Below are 15,921 nucleotides of genomic sequence, written 5' to 3'. Positions count from 1 at the left end.
TTTAAATACTTAAAATGGCGACGTTTTCCTTACTTGAACAGCGTGCAATCATTCGTTTTCTAAATTTGCGTGGTGTGAAACCAATTGAAATTCATCGACAGTTGAAGGAGACATGTGGTGATGGACTTATGGATGTGTCGAAAGTGCGTTCGTGGGTGCAACAGTTTAATGAAGGCAGAACATCATGTGACAACAAACCGAAACAACCTCGGGCTCGCACAAGCTGGTCTGACGACATGATCGAGAAAGTGGAGAGAATTGTTTTGGGGGATCGCCGAATGACTGTTGAACAGATCGCTTCAAGAGTTGGCATTTCTGTGGGTTCTGTGCACACAATCCTGCATGACGACCTGAAAATGCGAAAAGTGTCATCCAGGTGGGTGCAACGAATGCTGACGGACGACCACATGGCTGCCCGTGTGGCATGTTGCCAAGCAATGTTGACGCGCAACGACAGCATGAATGGGACTTTCTTTTCGTCGGTTGTGACAATGGATGATGAGACGTGGATGCCATTTTTCAATCCAGAATCAAAGCGTCAGTCAGCTCAATGGAAGCACACAGATTCACCGCCACCAAAAAAATTTCGGGTAACCGCAGTGCTGAAAAAATGATGGTGTCCATGTTCTGGGACAGCGAGGGCGTGATCCTTACCCATTGCGTTCCAAAGGGCACTACGGTAACAGGTGCATCCTACGAAAATGTTTTGAAGAACGAATTCCTTCCTGCACTGCAACAAAAACGTCCGAGAAGGGCTGCGCGTGTGCTGTTTCACCAAGACATCGCACCCTCTCATCGAGCTAACGTTACGCAACAGTTTCTTCGTGATAACAACTTTGACGTGATTCCTCATGCTCCCTACCCAACTGACCTGGCTCCTAGTGACTTTTGGCTTTTTCCAACAATGAAAGACACTCTCCGTGGCCGCACATTCACCAGCTGTGCTGCTATTGCCTCAGCGATTTTCCAGTGGTCAAAACAGGCTCCTAAAGAAGCCTTCGCCACTGCCATGGCATCATGGCGTCAGCGTTGTGAAAAATGTGTACGTCTGCAGGGCGATTACGTCGAGAAGTAACGCCAGTTTCACCGATTTCGGGTGAGTAGTGAATTAGAAAAAAAATCGGAGGCCTTAGAACTTGAATGCACCTCGTACAACAGCTACTGACCAGTTTCCCCTAACGCTTCTTTGGTCCAGCAGAAACTACTTTGTTTGCACATAAAAGTAACTTAACTTCCACTATCACTCAAAGAATGAGACGAATCAAGGAATGGGAAATGGAAACACAGAAATATAACATGGGAACGTAATAGATCAATGGGAAAAGGAAATACGGGACCACATATACACTTAGTAAGCCTACAGTGCTACAAAATGTAAAGCATAAATTGATAAATGATAGTTTTTGCCTTTTAAAGAGCTACTGTTTATGTCGAATGAGACACTCTGGTGCTCATCCTTCTCCCAGAATCGAAAGTACAGACGTTACGACCAGTAGAGGTGCAAATAAGTGTGGACAGGCTGCAGGCAGCTCAATAGAGCCAGTGGAACGGCTCACATGGAGACGTTTCAAGGTACTTGGGACGTTTCACTGTAGAAGCATAGGGAACACGGTGCTGAAGACCTAGTCAGACGTGACGCTACAGGGAAATAAGGGATCTTGAATTGTCAGGATTAACCTCTGAAAAACATTCTCTGAATGAGTCAAAGCTTTTCTGAAATTTCACAGCCTACGACACCGACTGCTCAACCCAATCAAGAATTAGGAAACTTAATATGAGCTAAAGAGAAACTGAGCTATAAACTTAAAAGCAGTAACAATATGTACTGCGTGTGTGTGTGTATTTTATGCACAGCGAATATATTTCAGTTGAGTTAATAGTGATAGACTTTGTAGGTAAGATGGCTAATAATATGAACCACTATAAAAGCAGACAGCTGTATAATCACTCTGAGTATCTTCGTATATTTTATTAAAAAATAAGATTTGCAAACTGAAGCTTACAAAATAAACATACATTATTCAGTTAAGAACATACAAAAAACACGCCTTGACATGAAGTGATTCTCTAGTGACTGGAGTCTCCTTTGAATGTGCAGTCTTTCACGAGGCGGTCTTCTGCAAGGAGTTGCTGAAAGACGTTTGTTGAGGAGTCGCTGTCTGCTTTACTGCCCACGAGATGGTAGGCGTTTTCTGATGACGGCAGCCAGCTCAGTTTTATGTATGCTGGCATAAGAGTAACAACTGTGTAAAGTTAGTAAGAACATCACAGTTTCATCAACAACTATAGGTAACTACAGTTGATGAATAGGCTTTCGCCAGAACCATTCAAAATAGCTGGTAACGGATATCTTTCGTTAGTTCTGTATTACAATCAACTACACTGAATTGTACACGAGTAATGTCACTGTATAAAAAAATATTTAACAGTTATTTCTAAAAATGTATCTGAGTAAACAACTGTTTACAAAAGCTACAAAACGAATAAGAAATTAACAGGAAATTGATTCAATTCGGTAACATGGTTTTATCTCTCTTGTCATCACCTGTAAAAACAGCACAGAATCTGTTGCGTGATGCACACAATAAGAAGTTTGAGATTGTGATGCGTATGAAGCCTGGAAATCATGGTGATTGTTCCGTGTTGCATAATGGAGGCTATGAAGTGGCCAAAATAACAGCAATCTCTCACCAGTTAATAGATCTGTACGTAAAAAGACATAAACATTGGTGTATCGAGCTGAACTTTCTATCAGTTACTCAATGTTTAGCGTAATAACGCAGAACATGTACTAGAGTAACTGTAAAAGTATCATACGGAACTCCACTAAGATTCTGCTTTCACCACTTCGCATATTTGGTGTGTTTTAAAACGAATCGGTGCTTCATAGTTCACAATATCACACAGCCAGAGTGTTTTTCAGTGGTACTCCTTTGTGTGGCGTTGTGTCAGAAGTCATGAGTCATCAGATCATCCCCTAGGAACAGAGCGTTGAACAACTGGATTCATCTGTCGTAAGCTGCAATAAAAGCTTTACACTCCGGACAGTAGTGGTGCTTCGCTCTCAGGCTGTCCACACAGTACGGGATGCAGCAGCATAACCAGCATCTGAAACAGAAGAAACAAATTTCTTAATGTAACGCGAAACCACTGGAAGGTGAAGTGTTGTAAGGCATAACCGTCTACCGTCTAAAAATCATTTATCTTGAATAAGATGCCTATTATGAACAATCCGCCACCCAGGCTTACAGTGTGTGATACGCGAGAGAATCCATGATGACAGCATCAGATACAAATACACATTGATAAGAGGTTACAGTAAAGAAAATGGGCACAAGGAGTAGTATGTACACTTCTAATAAGCCCGTATGCCATCTTTCACCAAAATGCTATTCTTTTAGCTGAACCAGCGCAACTGACAGTACTATCCATGAAACAACTGTTACATTTCTGATACTGTATCCTTGCTCCTGAAGCTGACAGTGTTATTTTTAAGAATATGACCTTGATATGAACGGTCAGTTGTGTGTGGCCTAAAATGCAAGAGCACAAAAAATATGTGTCACAGAATATATGAGATCGTTTGTTGGGCTGCGATATTAGCGAGTGTTTTGTTAGAGCGCTAGAATTGAGTATTATTTTTATGGTGGTTCTTTAAACATACTGCAGTTATATGGTAGTGTGCGTCCTTTGAAGTATGCAGTTATGAGTGTGTGTGTGTGTGTGTGTGTGTTTGTGTGTGTGTGTGTGTGTGTGTGTGTGTGTGTTTGACTGTTCTGAGTTCTGTCTTGTGTTGTTTGCTTGACTGTGGAAAATTACGGTGAAAGTAGGTGAAGTCCGTCTCCAGAGCATCTTTTAGAGTAAGACCGAAGAATAGGACGAGCTAAACTAGACATAGACAGAAGGACCCTCCATCAGTAGTGTCTGTTACCTCTCACTTGGTGAGAAAAGTAAGGGGTTTGGAATTCAATCCTGGAAGGTGGATCACCGTATCTTGAGCAGGATATGGGGTGTACGTCCCCTTTCCTTGCCGATGTAATCCAGGTGACGTGGTTGTGGCGGTGGTGATGTGTGTTGTGGTGTGTGTGTGTGTGTGTGTGTGTGTGTGTATGTGTGTGTCTGTTTAGCGACCTCGGCAAAATATGTGATCAGTGGCTTCCTTTATCTTTAACGACTTTCTTTGGTGCAATTTAATGGCAGACATTTCTGTACTTTAACTAACACGCTAACTCTGCAACGTGTGTCCACTGGCAAAACTGCAAATAGAGTGGAGTGATTTTTCCTAGGAGTTCCGTAGTTGTATTGCAAACTGATTTAAGAATGAAAACGTGAAAGCGTGAATGTTGTTTGGCACTTCATTTAAACTATACGTTTTTTGATGCATAATGCCAACTTTAGGCATAAATCTTGACATCAAAGGCGATGCTTGCAGTTTTTTTACTTTTAGTGATAATGGTTCCTGCTGAATATGTGCATAATACCTTTTTAGTTTCACATTATTCGTTATCTAACTCCTACATTATGCAACGAGTACATATTTTCTGAAAGTTGAAGTATAACGGAAGACTGAAATGTTTCATTGGAGAACACAAACCTCTTAATTAGATTATAATTTCCATAAAATAAGATAATTATATTAAGAATTGCAAAGGACTGTATGAGACCCTGCGTAACGTCACTTGCAATAGTTAGTTAAATGTTCCGTAAATCACCTCAGCTGTTCTTTTATCAAAACGATGTGGAACGAGTCAGTTAAAAGGATATGTGCAAGTGATTAGTGTTAATTATGAACATATAAATTTTTAGTCCTAACCATACACTACACCTAAAAACTTGTTTTCTTCTTTTTTAGGGGCTATCAGGTTTTAAATAAAAATTCATCCCTGTGACAGGACTTCTCCAGCGAAAATTATCTTAGGTTAGACTTAAAACTTGCTTTGCTACATGTCAGACATTTTATGTTTTGGGCAAGTGATCAAAAATTTTCGTTCCTGCATATTGAACTCCTTTATGAGAGACACTGACTGTTTTAATAAGGTGTAATAAAAGAATAGTATGTTCTTCGCAATCAAAGCACTAGAAAACGACTCAAAAAATAATCAACTGGCGATATTTTGTTTTTTAAGGGTTGTAATTTTTGATGGGTGAATGTATAAATAGTATTATCAGTCAAGCAGTCCATCTTAAATCCAAACTGTGTATGATAAGTAACCTTTTTTACTTAAATGTGAGTACCACTTCAGTACATTACTTTTTTGAACATTTTGGAAAAAGTCTTCAGTAAGGAATTTGGACGATAGTTATTTAAGCCTTGCTTTTGACCTTTCTTATAAAGAGGTTTGAACATTGCATATTTTAATCTGTTTGTAAAAATTCCCTGTGCCAGTGATACATTACACATACGTATTACATAGTGGTGGTTGTATCCTTTAGCCACGAAACCTGTTTTTGTTAAGAGATAGATAGGGAGAGGATCAATATTGTAGTAAAAGTTTCTGTGATAACAGAAGAAGAATACGCAGGATTTAAAGACAACTGTGACGTTGTAAACATGACAAACTTATGGATGTGGTTTAAATAAATACTAGAAGATAAAAATTGGGTACTGCGAGATTTAGGGAGCTGTAAAATTGGATAAAAACCTTATAGAAAATTTCTCAGAAAACGATGAATTATCAAATGGGAAAACCAAAATTAAAACCGGACAAATCATTGACTAAATGTTGTTATACCTTAAAAATGCTCATGGACTACTGAAAGCCTTAAAGAGTACTATATTTCATCTCAATAAGTATGGTATGGTCCTATTGGGATGAATGGGTTTATAAAAACATTTGAAATTAAAATGTAAGGCAGGTAAAACTATTAGTGAAATTACTGTTCGATAAACATGCAGGAGTATTCACAGTGTTATTTAAACGTACTTTTTGCGAAAACAGCGCAGAAAAATTTTAGTGCTTTATCAGTAAACTGGTTGTTACGTATCAATAATTCTCTTTGGACATCTGGCTCAGGATAAGACGAAAGCAGCGCAATTATATTTATTTTATAAAGAAAAAGATGCTGACAGCTAATAGTTTTTATAGCACAAAAGAATAAATCATTTGTTAATTTATACACACAGACCCACAATTTTGCTAAAGAGTGGGTGTACTGTGCTCACTATGTGTCGTAATAAATAAGGTATCTGCTTCCCAGATGGGTTGAGAATATTGCTGTTTATGGAAAGCCAAATTAGAATTCGTGTAAAATGTATAGTTTTTTTTAAAAATGTTGCTCTTGAACATTTTATCATTTACTTAGTGACTGCACGTTAACACTTCCTCTTATCAGTGTAAGATATAGAGATAATTCTGCAAAGTCATTGGATTTGCACACTCACATGAATACTGCTGAACATTTCATTTTAGTTCAACAAACCGTGCAGATATTGCATTCTTGACAACACTGCTTGCTGAAGCATACTCACCCAAAGATGGCTAGTAAGAAGGCGAATATGTGTGTCTTGGTGGTTGACACGACCTTGATGTCTGTCTGGACGGTTTTGTGACACGCAGGACAGACGACGGTACACGAGTCGGCTCCCACGGTCAGTGGTGGCATAATCACCATGCCGGCTGCACAGGAATAACAGAGAAAAATCACTCGTTGATCTCCGACAACAGAAGTACATAACTTTCAAAAAAGTGCAAGGAATCTAGGAAACTCGATATCAGACATATCTTCATAAAATATCTGCGACTTTAGGAGCACAGAAAAAGTGCTGGGAGCTCCGGTAGGAGATGTATGCCACAGAGGTTAAGAAAGTATATTGCTATTGGAGTCTCTAATCGCCGAAGACTTTCTTTAATTTCTCATATTCATCTTCTAGAGGATGTATATTTGAACTCTAATCTTTATTTCCTCACTGGCCTACATATGTGAATGTTTTTTTCTCTTTGTTACTTCACGTCGAATACCAGTATTTTGTAAGGAGGTCCTGTGTCAATTGATGGTTAAACGTCCCGTAAATTATGTTTTCTTACTCTGTATTCCTGTACTTTGAAGTAACTGTAGAAATGAAAATTCAATCGAAATTTTTATCGTATGCAAAGATAAATTAAACGCAGGGAGGATCATGTTACAAGTAGGAAGATAATATGTGGGTTCAGTAACCTTTCATCGAAGAATGAACGGTAAAAGAATCAAGCTTAAGCCATGAAAACTGACAAAGCCGAATGTATAATTCTTGTCGATATTAACAGAATGGTAGCGATTGTCCCGAAAGGTAATATTTCTATCAACATTACAAATACTTTTTCCTTTTGAAGTTTTTCCGGCGGATAAAATTTCCCATCATCTTTCGGGCGTGTATCCGGGACGGTTTTATTTCTCCTTCTAATATTTCGACTGATAAACCTACAGCCGTCTTCAAGGTGAAACGCTGGCAGTTTTTAAACCACTTGATAACAGTGTTATCTCTGACGCACGTTAACTCCGCAGTATTGTGCCAGGTGGTTTAAAATCTGTAAGCGACTCACCTTGAAAATGGCTATAACGTTATCAACAGAAATATCTCTAGATGAAATAATAATATACAGGACGCATTCCTGCAAGATGGAATGTCATCACAGATTCTAATTTCATGTTCATCAGTAAAATTTTGAGACTGCGTAGTTCAAACACCTTATTTGAAATGCAAGATAAATTTCACTTTTTAATCCGAGCAGTAGGGGAGAATAATGACAGAAGAGAAATGTCGTTTACAATTGGAACGATATACATTAGCAAACAGATAAATATCCATCCTTAAACATTATTGGCACAAGTAACCATTAAACACTTTTGATCGAAGAGGATGACCTCAAAAAACATCACAACAGAAAAGTAGAAATCCCTCTTATAAAACAGTGTTCATTCGCATCTAAACTGTAATTCAAAAGCGTGACTGAGGAACTACATGAAAGAAAAACAGAAGGATAGATAATGACGAATCAGGAGGAATAAGCGACATCAATGAAAGGAGGAATTTGACGGAAGTGAAACGATTCTGAAAGAAAACTAAACAGTTATTATTCGGGAATCAGACAGACACCGTTTCTGCTGTTTGGATGATATGAAAATGGGTTCTGATACCCGAAACCGGCCATCAACTAAATGAAATGAACTGAATTTCGCAACTCTGGCTGTTTTCTACGTCAAACAGGTATATTACATGGAGATATGGAACAAATGCATGTAGAAAGTAATTATAGTGTTCTGACACCTGTTATAGACTATGACATGCTGGGAAATAGCAAAACGTTACAGCATCAACATGCTTCTCGTAATTATATACGTCACCCTCGCAATATATCTAGATTCCTCTTCGTCGTAATGTGGTCTCAAAGAAGAAAAGAATTGCTTCATTGCTGGAAGTTATCTACAACAGCATCTCTGTTCGACAGGAGGTACAAATATTTTATACGAAATGGTACTATGAGAATATTCATATGAAACATCTGATCGATAATGCGAACAGACAAAAGTCCCAGTACACGAAAACGAAACAGAATTCATAGAAAAGGTATGACTAGCTGCAGTATTCGGATGAATAGCTGCAGTATGGTTTCGTATTCATGTTTTCAGAAGACTCTAGCATTCGTTACTGTGCTCTGATAACACGAGTCATCGATGATTTAATGCACATTTTTGTGACAGAATGAAAAAACATCAGTATGAACTAACACACAAAAGATAACTGTGATCTCCCTGGGATGAAAAGTCTGGGCCATATAATCCCCCATCATATTTATCTCTTAGTATACAATCTTACATTCAGGCTATTATTAGAGCATACACTGCCAAATATCCGAATATATCATATGTATGAATCGTCAAAGCCGATCGGGTTGGGTGACAGTCGTGAATTATAACTCTTCGGAAAAGGAAAAGAGATGCACGTGACAAAGACCTTTGAACACAATGAAGGAATAGTGTGATAAATAAAGTAATTTGATTACATAATGTAGTTTTAACACGCGACTGAACTCTATATTAACAGTCTTCAGATATTTAAACTGACATACAGGTACTTATACACACCAGCATGTGGTGGATACCCTCCAATAACATTGCTAACTGGTACCCCGCTGTGTGGATGTCCAGGTGGAGCAGGATATCCAGGATGTCCAGGCGGAGCAGGATATCCAGGATGTCCAGGTGGAGCAGGATATCCACTTGGTGCCCCGGGCTGCACTGGATACGGTGCCGTGGTGTTGCCAGGCGGTACTGCGCTGTACGGTGGGGGCTGTGGCCTACTGTCCTTTGATGCGTTCATTCTGGAACATTAGTGCACACATTAGTACCGTGTGGTGTTTTACTGCCGCTGCATCACTTCCCATGGCTCTGACATTACAGTTTAATCTTCGACGACACATTTTAGTAATAATTTTCTATTGCTTTTCCAGGACTTCTTAGATGAAATAAATATCTTCCCTCTCCATAGAAAGCAGCAGATAACGTAAACGTCAACGCTCAGCTTATCAAAGTAACAAGTGTAACGACACACCAGCAAGTGAATTAACTCAAAATGTTTGTATGACGAGTCAACGTAACATTAATCGAAGCAATTGTGACTTACGAATATCCAGAGAACCACACTGAGGCGACACAAGTCATAGGATACCTTCCAAAATGTTTGTATGGCGACTCAACGTAACATTATCGAAGCAATTGTGACTTACGAATATCCAGAGAACTACACTGAGGCGACACAAGTCATGGGATACCTTCTTATATCGTGTGGGATCTCCTTTTTCTCGGCGTAGTGTAACAGCTCGACGCAGAGTGGGCTCAACAAATCGCTGGAAGCCCCTGCAGAAGTACTGAGCCATGCTGTATCTGCAGCCGTTCGTAATTGCGAAAGTGTTACCGGCGAAAGTGTTACGGGTGCAAGATTTTGAGCAGGAACTAATCTCTCGATGATGTCCCATAAATGTTTGATGGGACGATGGGATTCGTATCCAGCGATCTGGATAGCCAAACCATTCGTTCGACTTTTCCAGGATGTTATCCAAAAGAATCACGAACAATTGTGGCCCGTTGACACGACGCATCGTCATCTATGGTAATTCATTTGTTGTTTAGGAGCCGGCCGGGGTGGCCGAGCGGTTCTAGGCGCTACAGTCTGGAACCGCGCGACCGCTACGGTCACAGGTTCGAATCCTGCCTCGGGCATCTATGCGTGTGATGTCCTTAGGTTACTTACGTTTAAGTAGTTGTAAGTTCTAGGAGACTGATGACCTCAGAAGTTAAGTCCCATAGTGCTCAGAGCCATTTGAAACATTTTTTTGTTGTTTAGGAACACGAAGTCCTTGAATGTCTGCATATGGTCCTCAAGTAGCCGAACATTTCTAGTCAACGATCGATCTAGTTGGACCAGAGGATCCATTCCAATCCATGCAAACGCAGCCAACACCATTACGTAGCCACCAACAGCTTGAGCCCATGGATTTGTGGAGCCTGCACCACATTCAGACCCTAGCATCAGCTCTCACCAAGTCAAGTCGGGACTCTTATGACCAGGCCACAGGTTCCCGGTCGTGTTGTCATAACGTATGCATTCGTCGTACGTCCCACATTGATTGCTGCTGTTATTTCATGCAGTGTTGCTTGTCTCTTAACACCAACGACTCTATGGAAACGACGCTGCTCTCGGTCGTTAAGTGAAGGCTGTCGGCCACTGCGTTGTCCGTGCTCAGAGGTAATACCTTAAATTTTGTATCCTCGGCACACACTTCACACTGTGGGTCGCGGAATACCGGATTCCCTACCGATTTCAGAAATGGAATGTTCCATGCATCTACCTCCAACTACCATTCCACGTTAGAAGTTTGTTAATTCCCGTTGTGCTGTTATAATCACATCGGAAGGCTTTTCACACGAATCACCTGAGCACAAATGAGAGCTCCGCCAATGCGCTACCTTTTATACCTTGTTTACGCGATACTATTGCCACTTGTATGGCTAGCCCATGACTTTTATCATCTCAGTCTATATCGACGGGTTGTACATTGAAGGTTTCTCATGTCGGTATGGAATGACCATTGATGTATGCATGGTGGTCCATTGATCGTGACTGGGCCAAATATGTCACGAAATAAGCTTCAAACGAAAAAACTACAAAGAACGAAACTTGTCTAGCTTGAAGGGGGAAACCAGATGGCGCTATGGTTGGCCCACTAGATGGCGCTGCTATAGCTCAAACGGATATCAACTGCGTTTTTTTAAAAATACGAACCCTCATTTTTTTGTTACATATTCGTGTAGTACGTAAAGAAATATGAATGTTTTCGTTGGACCACTTTTTTCGCTTTGTGATAGATCTCTAATAGTCACAAACATATGGCTCACAATTTTAGAGGAACAGTTGGTAACAGGTAGGTTTTTTAAATTAAAATACAGAACGTAGGTACGTTTGACCATTTTATTTCGGTTGTTCCAATGTGATACATGTACCTTTGTGAACTTATCATTTCTGAGAACGCATGCTGTTACAGCGTGATTAGTTGTAAATACCACAGTTATGCAATAAATACTCAAAATGATGTCCATCAACCTCAATGCATTTGGCAATACGTGTAACGACATTCCTCTCAACAGCGAGTAGTTTGCCTTCCGTAATGTTCGCACATGCATTGATAATGCGCTGACGCATGTTGTCAGGCGTTGTCGGTGGATTACGATAGCAAATATCCTTCAGTTTTCCCCACAGAAAGAGATCCGGGGACGTCAGATCCAGGGAACGTGCGGGCCATGGTATGGTGCTTCGACGACCAATCCACCTGTCATGAAATATGCTGTTCAGTACCGCTTCAACCGCACGCGAGCTATGTGCCGCACATCCATCATGTTGGAAGTACATCGCCATTCTGTCATGCAGTGAAACATCTTGTAGTAACATCGGTAGAACATTACGTAGGAAATCAGCTGACATTGCACCGTTTAGATTGCCATCGAAAAAATGGGGGTCAATTATCCTTCCTCCCATAATGCCGCACCATACATTAACCCGCCAAGGTCGCTGATGTACCACTTGTCGCAGCCATCGTGGATTTTCCGTTGCCCAGTAGTGTATATTATGCCGGTTTACGTTACCGCTGTTGGTGAATGACTCTTCGTCGCTAAATAGAAAGCGTGCAAAAAATCTTTCATCGTTCCGTAATTTCTCTTGTGCCCAGTGGCAGAACTGTACACGACGTTCAAATTCGTCGCCATACAATTCCTGCTGCATAGAAATATGGTATGGGTGCAATCGATGTTGATGTAGCATTCTCAACACCGACGTTTTTGAGATTCCCGATTCTTGCGCAATTTATCTGCTAATGATATGCGGCTTAGCCGCGACAGCAGCTAAAACACCTACTTGGCGTCATCATTTCTTGCAGGTCGTGGTTGACGTTTCTCATGTGGTTGAACACTTCCTGTTTCCTTAAATAACGTAACTATCCGGCGAACGGTCCGGACACTTGGATGATGTCGTTCAGGATAACGAGCAGCATACATAGCACACGCCCGCTGGGCACTTTGATCACAATAGCCATACATCAACACGATGTCGACGTTTTCCTTAACCGGTAAACGGTCCACTTTAACACGGGTAAGGTATCACGAAGAAAATGCCGTCCGCACTGACGGAATGTTACGTAATACCACGTACTTATACGTTTGTGACTATTACAGCTCCATCTATCGCAAAGCAAAAAAAAGTGGTCCAACTAAAACATTCATATTTCTTTACGTACTACACGAATATGTAATAAAAAAGGGGTTCCTATTTAAAAAATGCAGTTGATATCCATTTGACCTGTGGCAGCGCCATCTAGCGGGCCAACTATAGCGCCATCTGGTTTCCCCCTTCAAGCTAGACGAGTTTCGCTCTTTGTATTTCTTTTCGTTTTATGCTTATTTCGTGAGATATTTGGCCCGGTCACAGCCAATGGACCACAGTGTTTAAGTCCTACAGATCGTGCATGTCTCTCGTCCCATTACTAGTGACAGCTACTGTAACTTTGGCGGAGATTGTGAATGAATGGCAGAAGCAACGATCCGTTCTAACCACACATACACTCTCTCATCCCACATCTGTAGAGATACGTAGTTGATTAAAGGAATGTCAGTTGAACAGTACAAGACTGTGGAGTATCCATGGCACAGGACAAGAATTTAGTAACGATAGGGCGCGTACCAAGAAGACACAGGCAAACTGTGACATGGCATTCCATCATTCATTTTCCATTGACGTTCGTAGACATATTCCACTGTTCTTCTTGGCAGCATGTATGTACATCGCTCTCACCTATCGTCTGATGTGCACAGTCGATTCCAAAAGCGTTCAAACAGCGGCAAGTCTGTTATCCTGTCAGGTCAAGGCTTGGTCCCCCAGATATTTTAGTGAACATTGAGAAGGAGGGCTTGCGACACACGAAAACAGAAGATACTGCGGATGCAGGATCTCAATGAAGTAGTACTGCGCTGCGTACATATTCACTATAGAGCCAAAGGTTATGGAAAGTCGTCATTAATGATCTTCGAAGCATTGCGTTTATCGGCCGTGGAGTTTTTTTTTTTTTCTTGTATCACTGCCCACACTACATGTGTCTAAACCTAAGCGAACTACAGAAGACGTGGAGGTCCGTACGTTCATCCATTCGTTCCCGTCAAACCAGGTAGCCATCACGATGGTTTGTTATTACGATCCAAAATTGTAGATTTGTTTTAGCCTCACAGAGATTAACGCTTTTTCTAACAAATTCATAACTAAATAGCGATTTATCAGGAAAGAAACAAGCACCATCCCAAACATACTAAAGCGCACTGTACATCCACCATATGTGCTTACTGGGAAACTGGGCTTATGCATACAAAGTACATTCTCATTAAGACGACTGCGTGTTGTTTTGGATGATATTCCGCACCGTGCTGCAATTTGAATAGCTTGGGTCGCTGTAGGAAAGAAACTGGCGGGCTGAATAGCATTTGCTTCTGGTAAATCTTCATTTTCTCTGAGTACCTATTGTTGTTTGACGCGTGCTCACAGTCCCAAAAATTACAGGTTAGTTCGCTGCTGCTTCGTTTTACGTCTCCCAAGTCTAATAATTTATGTTGCCAATATCACCTCCTGCCGTAGATATTGATAAATCGAGACGCTTTCGCATACTGGATTATTTATATCGAAGTAGGCATTTAAACCAAACATCATCTATTTCAGGAGCTCAAAATTTAAGGAGTTACCCTTTAATAACTGAATTGCTGTGCTGTATCTTCTTCATATATTATTTCATGCCTAAAAATTTGCTTTATTTTTTGGGTCATAGTTCATTATTTTATAGGTTTCATTATCATGCACATCACCAGTCGCAGATATCCTTTACCCGATACTAGTTTAATGAAATATTCATGAATTATTACCATTCGCAAGCTGTATGTCAGACGTTCGCGTGGAGTAGTAGCTACAATTTTTTTTAAAGTATTTTGCGTAAAAACGTAAAATATCCCCGTGCACCATTATCTAATTTATTTCCTTACTTTATTCTAATATAAAATCAACAAACAGATTATAATGTAAATTTTCATGATTCAATAATTTATCAACACTTACTTCGACTTCCTTCTTCAGCAGTAGGTCACAGTGGATTGAGTCTTTGCTTGGTTCTGCTACTTTCTGTGCAACCTCTATATAAGAGGGTGTTTGTCAGCAAGACAGATTATCGCTAATGACGTAAGGGAGATATCTCCTGAAGAATAAGTTTCTCAATTCGATAACGAAGATAGCCCTCTTGTTGCGCATTCCAGTATCTCAGGAGTACTGTCATGTGACAGACGACTGGGAAGCGTGTCTGCGCGCGGCTGACGTAAATAATTTCCATAATGCCAGTGACGTCTTTCTTTCATAACATCCAGAAATCAGATCCGGTAGCAATCGCTATCATCAGTACTCTCCCGAATACACTACTTACTGACATATATTGATTTTATTTCACTCGATCAGCTGTTTTACAAAGTAGTTCCCTATAGATTTTCAACTCGATGCAGGTGGCTAAATTTTAGCAAAACTATTGTTATACTCAAGACTTTTTTCAGAGGGAAAATACAATTTCCGACTTGAAAGTTCATCAATTAGTTGGCGTTAACCCGCTGTCCACAGAGGCTGGAGAAGACTTAGAGTAAATCGCATCGGTTTCTCTTGGTCGGCAACTCGACACTAAGCAACAGAATCGAAACGATGGGGCGCATTATTACCTGCTAGACTAAAGCTTAGTAATTGCTGTCCTATTTGAAGAAATTGTTCTCATTTAGGCAGAAATAATTAATTTAATGCCGTATGTTGGCTGTATAGTTAGTGTAGGTTCTTACGATCGCTGGATTTTGTCTAATATGATACTTGTACCTTTCAGTTTTCATGAGTGTGTGATTTGCTGTGCGGTTTGTGTTGAAAAGCGTTGTGTCTTTCGTGATTAGATTTTGAATTTCTTAATTGTGTGTGTAGCTTTAAAGAAGCCAAAGAAACTATTAGACTGTGTCGGTAATGTTTACGTTTGAATACAAACCATTTGACGATACATAATACTTCATGAAAAATGAATTTCCGGTCTTATGGGCTCGTAGGCTAGTGTTTCGTGGCGATATGGATTGTTATTTTGTGTGTGGAGCTGGTTTTGAAGGACGAAGAAAATAACTATTTTACATCCATCCAGGCATCGAAAAACCTGGAAGTTCGCTGTCTTTGTTTAGTTATGCATGAAGATTTGCGAAACTCTGGATAATTGCCGAAAATTGTGATATCGTGACGTTTTGTCGATTGCAGCTGAGTGTACCCCTTTTTTAGAAAAAAAACACCAGCTATGCTGATATACTATGTTACCATGTTAAATATTTCACATTGTTCAGTTCTTAACTTAT

General features: G+C 40.2%; 1 protein-coding gene across 1 annotated transcript; it reads right to left on the bottom strand.

The window, feature by feature from the left end:
- Positions 1-1,954: 1,954 nt before the first annotated feature.
- Positions 1,955-14,666, bottom strand: LOC126162204 (lipopolysaccharide-induced tumor necrosis factor-alpha factor homolog). The gene is made up of 4 exons (XM_049918548.1): positions 14,621-14,666; positions 9,064-9,299; positions 6,470-6,617; positions 1,955-3,108 (listed from the first exon to the last, which is right to left on the bottom strand). Exons 2-4 carry the CDS (start codon positions 9,296-9,298, stop codon positions 3,006-3,008), a joined length of 486 nt encoding a protein of 161 aa, XP_049774505.1. The 5' UTR covers position 9,299; positions 14,621-14,666; the 3' UTR covers positions 1,955-3,005.
- Positions 14,667-15,921: the final 1,255 nt, after the last annotated feature.

The sequence above is a fragment of the Schistocerca cancellata genome, chromosome 1, assembly GCF_023864275.1.
Source record: "Schistocerca cancellata isolate TAMUIC-IGC-003103 chromosome 1, iqSchCanc2.1, whole genome shotgun sequence".
Lineage (NCBI taxonomy): Eukaryota > Metazoa > Arthropoda > Insecta > Orthoptera > Acrididae > Schistocerca > Schistocerca cancellata.
The sequence above is the reverse complement of the archived record's forward strand: the minus strand, read 5'-3'. Positions and strand labels throughout refer to the sequence as shown.

Excerpts from the sequence above, each read along its gene's own strand:
- LOC126162204 (XM_049918548.1), bottom strand. The coding sequence starts at position 9,298 with ATGAACGCATCAAAGGACAGTAGGCCACAGCCCCCACCGTACAGCGCA. Across the intron at positions 6,618-9,063 it reads AGGGTATCCACCACATGCTG|CCGGCATGGTGATTATGCCA; the intron begins GTGTGTATAAGT and ends ATTCCTGTGCAG. Across the intron at positions 3,109-6,469 it reads TTCTTACTAGCCATCTTTGG|ATGCTGGTTATGCTGCTGCA; the intron begins GTGAGTATGCTT and ends CTTCTGTTTCAG.